The following is a 14,424-nucleotide window of genomic DNA, read 5'->3' as shown; positions in this document are numbered from 1 at the left end:
CACTATGACAACTCAACCGCCGACCACTCCTCCAACCACTGCCAACCACCCCTCCTGTCAGATACAAAGTGACTGTGAGCCCCTGACGGTGCCTCAGAGGGCAGATGTGGAGTCATTCTTTAGGAAACAGAAGGTGTTTCATGCAGAGCTGACTCCAAGACAGTACATGTCACAGAGAGTGTCTTACCTGGCTGCCTTCTTTCTGCCAGAAGACGGCCGGCGGAGGGTTTCCTTTGGTGCCACAGAGGAAGGTCACAGTGCGACCCGGCGCTGTGATCTGGTCCCGCGGCCGAACCACAATCTGAGGGGGCACTGCAACACAGAGAAAAGAGAGGAAGGTCACAACAGAAATGAAGTCTTTATGTGTCATTCTTTGTGTGTGTGTGTGTTGTGTGTGTGTGTTGTGCGTGTGTGGTCAGTGTGCACTCAATGAGCTTAATACAGTGAGACTGTGCCAGCAGTGACACTGAGTGCATTAAGCCGTGACAGCCCACCAGTGATGACAGCAGCTCATAACTGGTAACTCTCTCACTCAAGTTGTCGCTGTCTCTTTATCTCCCATGCACAAACACACTCACACACACACACTTGCACACAGACATAATTATACTCAGAGGTGCATTATCCCACAAAACAACAATCTCTGCTGCTTTTTCTCACTCGCAGACCTTCAGTATTCATCTGACTGCTGCATCAGTGAAAACACTGCAAAGGCCACAGACGGCTCAAGATTTAAAAAGTCTGAATACAGAGGGTTTTTTTGAGAGTAGGGGAGACAGAGCCAAGAGAGCAGCCTCGTGGGAGCTGAGACCTTATTCTTTTACCAGCTGCCATAGCACTTGCTTTCAACCCTCAGTTAACCATGTTTGAATACTCATTATGTCCAAATTTTCACTCGAGGTTGCAAAGAAATTACTCTTGATTAGAACATTTTTAACATAAGAGGATTTTATGTCAAAATAGTGAGTGGTGACACACTGTGTTGAGGCAAAAGGGGATAAAAAGCAAAAACAGACACTGATGTCATTATAGTGAAAGGGGCCAATAATGGTTTATATCCAAAAGACTGTTATTAAGTGATGCTTTGAGGTGGCACAGAGAGGAAAGAGAGGTCGAAAAAGTTTCAAAATGACGACAAATTATCACCACTGATTATAAAAAAATGTCAGTTCTTATTTCAAACATGGTTCAGAACAGATACAACAATGAATCAACGACAATAGAGAAAAAAAAAAGCTTCTCTTTTACAATAAAATCGGTTAGTGTATCCTTGACATTTTTTTTGCCTTTTTTTTTTTTTTTTGCTTTCAATTTGTGTTAGAAGGAAGCAGGACCTTTGTCTGCATTTTTAGTGCTAATAAACAGTATATTACAACAGCTGTCACTTCTGTGGCTGCGCAGAGCAGCCATCTTGGATTTTGAGGTCTAGGTTGGTGAGGTTGGTCAGAAATTCTGACTGCCCAGTTCAAATTAATTTAGTTCCTCCTGGATTGGTCCAGGTGGTAGAACTTTCCACTGATTCAGGAAGTATGGGGGCAGAGTTTACAGGGCTGAACATCACTGATTGGCCAAACACAAAACCCAGGAGCTGCTTTAGCTTGTGTTTCACTTCATTCACAAAACAAGGAAGTACTGGGGCATGAGTAGCCTCAACATTAGGACATGGGGCTGAAAGTTTCATGTAAATTAAAACTGATGTTGTCTGCTTACTGACTAGTTCAACACAAAAGTGGGAGACAGAGAGACACAGAGAGAGAGAGAGAGAGAGAGAGAGAGAGAGAGAGAGAGACAGAGAGAGAGAGAGAGAGAGAGAGAGAGAGTGCGAACTGGCTGAGAGCACAAGTGAACGAGGGGGAGGAAACAGCGATAAGCAAACAAAGCTTCATTTATTTCACTCAACAGGTCGTCTCCTGTAAAGACAAGTTATTAGTCTCCTCTTCCACCTCCTCATGTCTCTTTTCCATCCATTAATTACATTCATGAGTCACGTAAATACAAAGAACAACACAATGACTGTATGTTATTGTTTCCCTGTGTGTGAAAATTGTGTTTCTACCACCACAGTCATTTTTAATCTGTCATCAGACCAATTCTACAAATGTTCGTGTTTATTCAGACGCAGACAGGAACACACAGAGAGCAGCTTTAGCTCCTGGTTTAATTCCTGTGGCTCCTCAGAAGCTGGAGCCACTTGATGAAGAGCAGCAATGATGGGGCTAATAAATCCTAGATCCTCTGTGACCTTGGTTTCTTTGGCTGAGATTGATAAAGCCTGTTATTGATGCTTGTTGGGGAAGCTCTGGGTGTAGCAACCTATCAAAAAGTTCAGTCCAGAACCATCAGGAGGCTAAATTCAGGTTTGTAGGTTACCTTTCTGATCCCAGGCACCAGGCTAATGAAACACCTCTGAACATTGATGGAGGGCAGGAGGGGAAAAAGGGGGCCGTCTCACTTTCTCTCTGCTGTTACATGCCACTCCTTATCCCTGCGTGTGAGTGTGTGTCTCCACACACACACACACACACACACACACACACACACACACACACACACACACACACATCTTTGATTTCTATTGATTTTGTAGCAAGTGACGGGGCTTCCTCCAGAGGGGAGTGTGAATGCATAATGATGCCCTCCACCAGTCCTAATTGATTTCTCATCTTCCCACCTGATCTCCTGCTTCTCTTTTATTCTCAGTCTCAATTAGCTTTGGGAGAGACTGAGAGAACGAGGAGAAGAAGCAGCCTACACAACAGAGAGAGAAATAGATAAACACTTAACAGTCAGTGAAAGTCAAAGTGAGGAGAAAGAATAAGCAGACAAACCGTTTTTTTTAATGCAAAGTTTAAATTCATGCAGGAAAAATCCTGATTTAGGAAACCAAAGTCTCTGAAGAAAGAAAAGTTATATGTAACCCCCAACCCTTGAGACAGAAAAGCTCTGGTGCTTTCTTAAATATAGTGCATAACGTGACTTGCCAGAATTGGCCTTTTCTTTAGCAGAGTTTTTAAGAATTCAATTTTGCAAACTCAACGATGGAAAGATACATAGTAATAGAAAAAACGACATGTCATAAATAAAAAGGAAAGGAGAAAAAAAAATACCACAAACCTCGGCCACAACCGGGAGCATAACTGTGACCCACAAACACTACCTTTAGTTGTTCTGTTGCAGGGTTCAAATACATCATAACTTTGTTTCAACCCACAGTAATTACACTTTGAAAAATGCTTGCTGACTGTAGTTTCCTCAGAGGAGGCCAGTTTATTCTACATTTTGGAAATCAAGATAAACAGAGAAGAAGCTGGAGGAACAGAAAAACAGACCAGCACATTATGTGATTGAGCGCAGAGTCCTGAAATATTCTCTGACATGAAATGTTGGTGTGGCGAGGGACAGAGGATCCCTGCCTTCCCAATCTCTAGCACTGACTTGCCTGCTTCTTGTAATCGCTCACCTCAGATGCATGTGTGAGCTTCACTTCGTGCCCTGCATACGGATTTTATACCCCGCCTTGGGAATTACCCAGCCTTTTCCTATATCCTAAAGACTGCTTCCACCACAGCTCCCCCCTTTCCCCCCCCTCCCCGACACCTCCATGCAGCAGGAGAGGATCCATGTGTCAGCAGCTGGATAAATCACAGCTAAGGGGGCCTTGGCTGAGGTGGGCAGGGTCACCTCCTGGGATCATATATGCAGTGCTCCGTTAACCCTAAAGGTCAAAGCCCAAACAAAAGCACCCAGTGTTTGGATGTGAAGCACAGAGTGGAATATGAGGCGCCGAACACCTGCTTTTACTCCCCAGCTACCTCAGGGACAGGCTTCCTGTCAAGGCTGATGCAAGGCCTGAAATATTAAAGAAATGCAGTGTAATCCTCTCTTCTTATGTAATGCAACTCCAGGCCTGTGCACACACTCATGTGACGAACACACACAAGAAAACATGCTGTATCAGAGCATCCTGCTAAGCAGGCCATTCCACACAAAAAAAAACAAAAAAAAAACCAACTTGTCGACACCTGAGCGTTCCCCCACTCTGACACAGCGCCGTAACTTTGACCCAAATACAGTGACAGCTAGGAAGAGTCAGGCTATTAAAATGCCATTTTGGTGCGCTACAGAGCTCTGTCTGGAGAATAACAATGTTTGATTTGAGAAGGCAAGCCGGCACATTGCCTGAGGCTGTAATAAATAATTAGCAATAATGGGTGCACTCGGCGCGACACTGAGCTTTAGATTTAGGGCAGGGAGAAACATTAACATCTTCACATGGGATGGAAACAGGGAGATGAATTGTAACAGAACAACTGAAATATACATGACAAAAATCAGCAAACAATGCCTGCATGAAATTACACCACTTGCACAGCATGTCGCTTGTATAATAATTTTGTTTTCTGGGTGACTGGCTTTCGGATACAACTTCTTTTATTGTTTAAATTGCCCTTCAAAAAAAAAAGATAGAAGCTGCCTGCTTATCAAGCACCGTGGCACTTTCATTTTCCAGTTTTATGAAATGTATAACCAGGTCTGTGAAAACGATGGCACATAAACTGATAACTGCAGGAGGCAGCGTCAGGGAGGTAAATTGGGGAATGTCTAAATAAAGAATGAAACACTAGGGATAGGAATTCAAAAGGAGCCTCGAGACTTTCCTTTAAATGCTGGATATTGCCTGAGCTGGAGAGCACATAACAAGGCTAACATGCCAAGAGGGAGGCAAAAATAGACGAGCACTGCGAGTTAAATTGCCACTGCTTTTACGATAAGAACTGTCAAACTGAAGGGGGTAGTGTCTGAGTGTGAAGTGCTCCGTCTCTTTAAATATTTGTGTGTTTCTGTGTGATGAGGAGCAAATGCTCCCGTGAAGATGAGAAAAATCCATCAAAGTGAAGATATTTGGACAGTCCTGACCTTTTAAAGTGTCCATTTAAAGTTAAGACTCGGTGGGAAGTTCAGGATTAGGTTTGAGGTGGTGAGGGTTGAAGTTACTATGATGGGACAGAGTCACATCAGACTACACACTGATGAATATTAGCTTGAAGTCTGTTTAGACATGCATGATGAGCAGAAGTGATCAGGTAGGAACGGCTAAAGGTGTGCGGCCAACATCAGGAATCCCTGCATACACAGGATCATGTAGCACGTCATAGACATTGTCATGCTGGGTGAAAGAAGGCAAACTAATCTGACATTTTAGTCTTCCTGCTGGGGCCAAAATACGGCATCTACGTCCCAAAAGTCTATAGCTGTGTCCCAATTCAGGGGCTACATCCTTTGGAGGCTGCATTTGAACACTGATTGCTTCACAGTGGCATGACTAAGCTGTCCCATTTCAAAATTTCCTTTAAAGAGAAATGTGGACTTCTTTTCCTGGGACGCAGTATCCAACGCATCCTTCATGGCCCATCCCATCCCATGCCAGTAATGAAAGCAAACACCACCGACAGAGAGGCTGAGGATGACACTTTCAGTCATATAGGTGTTGGGTTTAAGCTCAACATTACAACTGTTAAAACCACAGGGCTTAAAAAGGTTTTGTGAAAAAAAGTTACGCGTTGTCGGGGTTGGTAGGTGACAAGAGATACGCATCACAACAGGAAGGCTGATTAGTTACAATGTTACAAAGGGCAATTTCAAGTAGCCCAGTGTTCTGAGAAGTAGTGAGTCCTTTATGTATCGAGGCAGAAGGTAAGGTGTGGAGGTCAGGGATGTGGATGGAGGGATGTGAAGCAGGTTCATGCAGATCTTTTTATTAAGTGTCAGCTGCTGCAGGATTGTCCAGCACTGACACTCTTGTCTGGTGACAGGGATGCTGATCCAGGTTTAAGAAGAACATCGTCCTCACAAACAGACTGAGGCAGACACATGTTTCTACCGCCTCAGCTGCTCACCACATACTGTGCTCCCGCTCACACAGTGTGCAATTTGCTCCGCTGCTGTCTTATGAAACCCAGCACGCTGCTCAATCACACAGCAAAAGCAGACAAAGTGCTTACAACCAAAGCATCTTACCTACCCCCCACCCCCCCATCCACACAGTTGACGTGTGATTTGCACCAACATACTGAAGCTATCAGACAGGGGAACGCGAATACACACACGCAGTCTCCCAGTAGGAGTTCCTCAGGGGCCTGGATGTGACAGGCAGCTGTCACAGTCCCACGCTGATGCAGACGGCATGTTTCACACACTTACGCTTGAGTAAACAGACTCTCTTCTACTGCTGCTGCTGCTGCTGCTGCAGAGCATCAGCTTTATCCTCTCCTATGACACCCTCTCTCTCACATACACATTTTTTCCTTTTTTTTTTTTTTCTCTCAAGGCTGTTTCCATTCTGAAATGATGATTGAGGAGGTGGTTATTTCCTAAGCATAATGTATTATAGCGGGGCCATAATTCATCTATGCTTTTATTTAATTTGGAGTTGGACCTTAGTGCCCAGAACTCCTGCCCACTTGTCCAAAATCAATACATGAATTGGAGGGTAGAGCTTCAAATAGACTGAGAGTAAGTTATAAAGACTGTGCTGTAATTCTTCATGTTTATAATGTCAAAGCACATTCCCTTCCCACAGGTTTTTTAGTTTCATAAAATTCAACAGGGTGGCCACCTTGCCTACTGTCTGTACATACAATATGAACAAAACTCACGATCAATTATTAAATGCGGTTGTAAAACTTGCTGGTTTCCGCCTGTGTACCTTCCCCATCCCTGCTTATTATTCCCCAAGGCTGGCTGCACATTTACAGACGGGACTGACTCGAGTTGTAAGAATACACACACAAAATGCACAGGACTTGCCTGTGCATTTTACTTTTAACTTAGAAAATGATCATAATGAAATATGGAGCAAATAAGCTATTTGCCTCTGTTTAGATATTCAATGATATCGTGATATTTCCTGGGTGATATTTTTGTGACAAATAAAACTTTGCTGCTTAGTGGAAATATGGCCTATACCTAAAAAATAAAGCACAATAATACAATTTTAAACAATCAAAAAAAAAGAGTAAATAGGGTAAAAGAGAGAGATAAAACCTCAATCATACGATCTCACTGACAAATACTGAATTGCTTATAATGTGCTTCCCTGTGTCCTAAAGTCCTCTTGCACTGAGGCTCCTGCTGCATCGATAAGGTGTGAATTACATTTGGAAATCGGGACATGGCTGCGGAAGAAAAATATTATGGGGGGGGGGGGGGGGGGGGGGGGGGGCATTTGGTTTTAATTTAAATGTAAGTTTATTTAGTTAAAGTGTAATGGCCCTCCTTGGCTTTGGCCCTCTTCCTGATCGTTATCAAGCAGCATGCTTGATGTGTTAGTCAGAGGTCTTGCAGTGGGAGCAATGGAATGAGCTAATTCGTTATTCCGACCAATGCCAAATGCAAATCACAACCGGTTTTGTGCTCCAGAAAAAAAAAACTGTCATATAAAAGGAAAATGTTACATTTCTCCTTTTGGCCATCATGTACATGTACTGCATGTCTATGATTTTTATTTTTTTTATTTTTGTCATATTCAATCAAACTTTTTCAACCCAAGAATTACCCATTCATGTCAGTGATTAAGTATTCCACACTGTCAAATCCCATTTATTCAAGATTTCCCTTTTAACTGTCTGGAAAAATATTCTGTTGCTAAAGTATGTTCATTTCACAGTGAGTGCACAGTCAAAACAACTTATTTTGTTTTCACTTCCTTGATTCCAACATGTATGAATAGACAGTGTCAACTACGTAAAAAACAGCACAGGAAAACATCTCTTTTTTCTAACTAGTTAAAATGGTTAATTCTGTGTCATGTGGACCAGTGATTGACTGCTCTATTCACACATTTTGCACATTTGTGCTCCACTCTGCTACAGAGAGCTGCTTCTCTAATGGACATAAATCTTTTGATGTCCTCCTACCAATGTGTGTCATAGCTTAAGAGGGTTATTTCATCCCTCTCTATCGGACGTGCCTACGCGTATGCGCAAGAGAGTGAGAGGCGAAAAAGATGAAATGTTAAAAATGATGTCAACTTTTAAAACATCAAGCCTCTTTACAGAAATACTGTCACAAAGACAACACTTTCTCCAAAACACACAGTCCAGTTAAGACTCCTTTTTGTTGTGTTACCTAACCTGCTCCCGAAACCCATCATTTACACTCAGTGTTGTGACAATGGAAACAAAGACTGTCTGGCGGGCCCATTCCTCAGACACCTTTTCTGAATGACATGTTTGTCTTCCAGGGATTACCAATGAAAAGCTCACGCACTGTGACACACAGCAGCAGAGAAACAATATTTTCACTTCAAAAGTAAAAGGTCTCTTTTTTAAGTGGCTCTAGTACTTTTGTATTTGACGACACACAAAAGAAGGACCCTCTGTTGCCTTTTCATTTGCAGCTTTTATTCATCAAATCACCAGAATTCCACCAGTACACGTGGAGGTGATATCATGCCCACGCAGCTTGGTGCTACATGATGAGTTTGTCAGCCTCCATACAACACTGCTCTGTTAGCTGAGGAGGTCTCTGCTCAGGAAACAAAAACTATCAAACCACTATTTTTCACAGTGTGGAAGCATTTTTTCCCAGAGAGAAAATGAAGTTGTCAGAGCTCGTGTGATTAATCAGTGTACGGCTGCAGCACCGCCACGCTCTTTTCATTTCTTTTACAGTGTGGGGGATATTAAGGGTTTAATACACTGTATTTCCTTTGCATTATGTATAATGTATTCGAGAGTGTTTGTGTCCTAAATGAAATGGTCCTTGGTGTTAGTGGAAGCTTTTTCTTTCTTGTAATGGAAGCGCCACCTAGAAGAGCTGAAACATGACTGGAGAGCTGTTGTAGAAAATAAAAGACCTACTCCCAGTGTTTCCAGAGGTACTTAAATACTAACTGACAATCCTCCAGACATGGGACATTCAGTAATATTGAATATCCCCATATCAGCACAGGCTGATGAGTCCAACCCTCATTTCACAGCTTTGCTTACTTGACTAAATTAAACTTTGAACTGCTGTTTAGTGCCCCCCCCCTCCTCCCTGTGATAATATTATATATCATGATATTTGGGCTCAACTATAATGAGCCTGCTATACTCTATTTAAATGTGGTGTATATAAACCTGCATCTCCCTCTCATGTATGTTAAGTGTCTCTCTCTCGCTCACACACACACACACACACACACACACACACACACACACACACACACACACACAAGCATGCAAAGATGGGATGAAATGGAATACTTACTGGATGGGCCGACTGCGATAGAGTGATGCAGAAAGAGGGGCGGAAAAGAAAAAAGGGAACAGAAAGATGAATGAGAATGAGATGATGAGCTCACGATGAACGGTGATATTGGATGAAATATTTGAACAAGGCAGAGTGAAACTCTCGAGCACCACAGCCGCCCAGATCTATTTAAAACGAATAATAACATGAATTAGCTAAATCTGAATGGACTGAAGTGAAATTGGCTGCGATTTGAATAAAGTGGTCCCACAAGAAAGGAGCAGAGAGGACGGGGGGGGGGGGATGATGAAGTGAATGTGGATTACAGGTGAGGTGAAGATAAGAGGTGGTGTTTTGATTGATCTGTGGTTTTTCTACAATGTGTGGTCATTTTCCTTTGTGTGTCTGAGAGTATATGTGTGTGTGTGTGTGTGTGTGTGTGTGTGTGTGTGTGTGTGTGCGTGTGTGCGCGTGTGGTATTCCTATTATCCCTAATACTGCAACTGCATGCACCAACCCACAATCAATTTCCATTTGCCTAACAGCTGCTGCTGGGAACGACTTCTATTAAAATTCTACAAAATTCTATTAGTAAAGTGAGTTTATGGCTGTGCAAGAGTGTGTGTATGTGTGTGTGCCGCCTCCTGCACCAACAAATGCCCCGTGTCTGTTTATCAGTGCATGTGTGTGTCTACAGAATGTGAGCATGCGTGTGCTGACAGATGTCAGAAGTGTCTGTGCAGACTGGAGGGCCCGCTCACATAATCAACTGTTGCAGAGCCCAACTCTAAATATTCCCTTTTATCATCACAAATGACAGATTTCTCATCCGAGTGCCTCTTTTCAAGGGACTGACTTTATTCTAATGCAATTGCAGTGTTTTTTGATCTTGGCTCTCTCTCCAGAGGGATGACAAGGCGAGGCTTGAAAGTCCATTTCTTTGACTTTTACTGTCTATTTGCTTATTTTTCTGACTTCTAATGGGCAACATCTTCTGCTCTAAACCTCTTGGGACATTTGATGATAACATTCGACATGTTCTCAAAGACCTGTATTTTCAGAGCCTGAGAAAATGAGGAAATGGACTCCATGGCAAATGATCTACAAAAGCAACCTAATGTAATTCATCAGAAGAAAGACAATTAAATGAGACAGCATGCTGGTAGGTGAGCTGTGGGCATTTCGTGATGCATCATTGCAAAACTGTCCATCTGTGCAAATAATTTGCTCATGTATTCAGTGTTAAAATCCATGTTTTTATCACAAGCAAAACACCCTGCCAGTGCAGAACTACCCCCATTGGAGTTTCACTTGTTTAAATGATATGTTTTGTAGTTGGCAGCAGGTTTCTACTTTTCTATTGTTAAAAAAATGACACTTTTTTGTTTTGTTTTTCAAATTATTCACACTTCTAAATCAAACGAGCTGCCAAGAAGAATAGTTTTTTGAGATTTATACATTTCATTCAGATTCATTCTCAAATGAGCTAAGCAGCACTGTCACTAACGTCAGCTGCAATTTCGGGGATAAAACTTTACTAAAATATTTCTCATGCATGCATGCGTGTGTGTGTGTGTGTGTGTGCAGTAGCCCATGTCTCACCATGCACTTGCAGGGTGCCCGATGCCTCGGCTTTGCCCACACTGTTCTCTGACACACAGGTGTAGGTGCCCTCGTCCTCAGCTCGCACCTGGGTCAGACGCAGACTGTTGTCGCTGCGGATCTCAAATCTGGAAAGACGTCGACACACAAGATTTAGCATAAAATTTCCCGGAAATGTGTGGGAAATGTGAAAATGAAACAGAAAATGCAGCATTATAAAGCTGAAAACTAGATGTTTTTCTTACTATCCGAAAGGTCATCCAAACACATGTCATAAAGAGGACAGTAAAGTATTTTAAAAGCCAAGGTGGCTGTGATATAAGCCACTTTTGTGTTTGCTGCGCATGGCCACTGGAGTGACAGAGTGTGTTGTCCTGTATAGCTTCAGGCATCGGTCTGACTGAGCAGATCTGAATCCTGCTGACAACAAGGGAACATTTTACCCTATTTCCCCTGAAGGATCATTAAAGTTTCATCCAATCAAAACCACAAAGTGTGTGAGAGCGCAAGTGAAATAGTGTGACTCTCACACTACCACAGTCACAGTGTTACCCTGCAAGAGTATCATGACTGCTATCACTCAGTACCAGAGTTCAGCAACACATGATACAGAGGACTCCTGTCTGGCAGCGCAGCCAGTCTTAAAGGCACGTAGCAAGTTCGACGGCTGTTTAACAAAGGTGTTGTTGTTATTTTGCTGAAACAAACTACTGTCCCATATGAGGCTGCAGTGCTCTGGATCTGAGAAATGATACTGTATGTATTGTAAGCAGCACTGGATTTACTTACTCTCCTTAATGCACAGTTTTAAAAGCGACCATTACACCTCCATGGGAGCAGTGTTCTGTTTCAGTTTGTTGTCCACTGCAGAGCCTAAAATCTGTTAAAGGTCCCATATTGTATAAAAGTATATCTCCATATCTTTTTTTATTATAAAGGAGGTCTAGGTTCTATACTAATACTGTGAAAGTATCAAAGTCTCAGTCCCCAAAGAAATGCACACAGCCTGTATTCAGAAACTGAGCCTTAAAATGAGCCGTCAGCTATACCCTAAGCCCACCTGGACCCACCATCCAACCTTGCAGGATTTGGTTTCTCTGAGTGTTAAACTGAAATCTGCTATATTTTCATTCAATCACAGAACATGTTCATAAAACATATAACAGTCAACCAGGGCTGACAACCTCTCTTCTGATTGGCTGACTGCCCTGTTGTTACTAGAGCTCCAGAGAGAAGTGTCCGAGAGGAGATGTAAAACTACACTGAGATGGTTTTTGGTTGTTAAAACCAGAAATATATCTTCTGATGGAGATCAACACTTCAAATAAAACAGTGGAAACATGTAAAATATGGGACCTTTAATTTTGTAATTTTGTTTGCTAAATTCAAAGCAGTTTTATTCTTGCTTAGCTTAGAGAACTATGATTACATGATACAGACAGGAAGACTGTTTTATTATTAGTGAAATAACAGCACTGCTTTCTACCGAAATGTAATATATTGCGGAGCACCATCCTGCCACCCAGCATGTATTTGTTAGTACGATGACACCAGGTTGGTGCTGAAGCATCATGTTGTACTTGTCGTTTCCACCTTACCTGCCACGGGGCAGCTCTCCCTCGTCTCTCCGCCAGCGGACAGTCGGAGTCGGGTCTCCATGCACCTCACAGAAGAAGTCCACCGTGTCGTCTGCCAGCACCACCTGGTTCACCGGCTGTCTGGTGAACAATGGCCTCTCTGGAATTAGACAGAGATGGGGAGGGAGGATTGAAACTGCTTGTGGTGCAACTTTCCAATCGCAGTTTGACTTTTCAGATTTGTCAGCAATTTATAACACCGCCTTTTACATGTAATAGTAGAGTGGACAAATTTGGGTCAGCTTGGCTAAATTCAGACATGACTATTGATGTAAAATCCTATTAAAATGAGTGAAGAAAAACAGAGAAGGGAGTAGTGGAGTAAAGGAGGAGCAGGAGGTGAAGGCTTTGGAGGCTTAGCATGGTTTAGTAAATTGTGTGGGAAAGCTGATGTCCAATGTATTGCATCAGAGCTCACTTTGAGTCTAAATATTTGCTCTGAGCTTCAGCTGAGCCTGAGAGATTTCTTACCAAAGCTTTTCCAGGACAACAACAACAACAAAGGCCCAGGATCAAAACCCAGACGCATGCAGGAACTGATGAAGAACCTCTATTGACTGACAATTATTTGCAGTATTTATCATAAATTTGATTAGACGCATCACAGACCATGATATAGATGAGAACTAGACAAATAGTGGCCTAAACTAAAGCCAAACCACCACAGCTAAACACATTTTGCATTGTTGATAAACGTTCAGAGACACAAGTATGCATTATAAGCTCTTATCACATTCATAATAATTTTAAAAAAATTGTGAAAGCCTAGAGAAATTAGGGCAGATGTGCAATGGCTGTTATCTTGTAGACCTCACAGATAGCAGCAATATTAAATATAAGGGGAGGTGTCAGGCCATGCATTTTCAGGAGCCATAAATTGATAAATTAAGTTCCTGCATGCTGTGTTTAGGTTTACTTTTGCATCACAATGTGCAGAAGGATATGTGGTGGTGGTGAGCATGAGGGGGCTGGTGGGACTAAAAAGAAAATATCAATTTTCTATCTGTTTCCTGGGATCAATACACACTCTGAGAACGCTTCTGCCGCTGCTGAGCTGAGAGCAAAGCGGAGAATCAGAGAAAAGAAGGAAAGAGGTCAAGAGAGCAAAGCAAAGGGCAGCCGGGAGAGAGACATTCATCTTCTCTCCCAACAATATCAGCTGGAGGAAGAAAAGAGCAACCCGAACCAAATATTTCCAGAAAAAGACTGGGAAGAGAGCATGTGTGTGTTTTTACAGGCTTCCTATAAGAGTCCATTACAGTCCATTAAATGACTCAAATGCAGACCATTTGCACTGTAATTTGATTTGTGAAGTGATGACAAATCAGAATACTGTACTTACAGTATATTTCACTTCCCATACACTGTATACAACCATGCTTTAATGAGACACAGTGATAATGACTCACCAAACACCACTAGTTCAGCGGGGTCACTGTCTTTCTCTCCAACCATGTTGGTACCAACACACACATACATTCCAGCATCGCTTTTCCTGGTGTTGGAAATCATCAGCTTGCCTCCTCGAATCTGAAAAAGAGGGCAGGGAGGGGTGGGGAAGAAAGGGGAGGAGGGAAAAAGGCACAGAAGACATGGATAAGGAGGAGGAGGAGGAGGAGAATTGGTGGTGGTGGAGGAGGGGGAAAGAAAGAAGACAAATCGAAGGAGGTTGGGAACAGGATATTGAGGCATATTAGTCAAGAGAGAAGCCACTCCATCATGTTCAGTGTGCGTCATGACAGATGGCTCCTCGACTACTTCTTACACTATTTCACAATGGGTCTACCTCCAGGCCAATCACCATAGAAACATCTTCCACTGCTCTGTGTGTGATAAGTAGCTCCAATGAGTGATGGTGGCATACCATGTGTATGTACACTTCTAAATGATGATTCTTAGCCAGTCATTTCCAGAAGGTGGGTTTGTTCTGAAGAACACCTTTAAATTAAAC

General features: G+C 42.6%; 1 protein-coding gene across 2 annotated transcripts in view; it reads right to left on the bottom strand.

Annotated features, from left to right (window-relative positions):
• robo3 (roundabout, axon guidance receptor, homolog 3 (Drosophila)) overlaps positions 1 to 14,424 on the bottom strand; it is an 86,363-nt gene that overhangs the window by 33,628 nt on the left and 38,311 nt on the right. For both annotated transcript variants that reach the window (XM_071460962.1, XM_071460961.1), the window contains exons 4-7: positions 13,883 to 14,003; positions 12,435 to 12,573; positions 10,837 to 10,964; positions 188 to 312 (exon numbers count right to left, since the gene is read on the bottom strand). In XM_071460962.1, the coding sequence (XP_071317063.1) occupies positions 188 to 312; positions 10,837 to 10,964; positions 12,435 to 12,573; positions 13,883 to 14,003 (513 nt within the window). The remainder of the gene's footprint in view (positions 1 to 187; positions 313 to 10,836; positions 10,965 to 12,434; positions 12,574 to 13,882; positions 14,004 to 14,424) is intronic.

This window comes from Trachinotus anak, unplaced genomic scaffold (genome assembly GCF_046630095.1).
Source record: "Trachinotus anak isolate AG129_WGS33_773 ecotype Australia unplaced genomic scaffold, CSIRO_AGI_Tana_v1 ptg000024l, whole genome shotgun sequence".
NCBI classification, from domain to species: domain Eukaryota; kingdom Metazoa; phylum Chordata; class Actinopteri; order Carangiformes; family Carangidae; genus Trachinotus; species Trachinotus anak.
The sequence above is the reverse complement of the archived record's forward strand: the minus strand, read 5'-3'. Positions and strand labels throughout refer to the sequence as shown.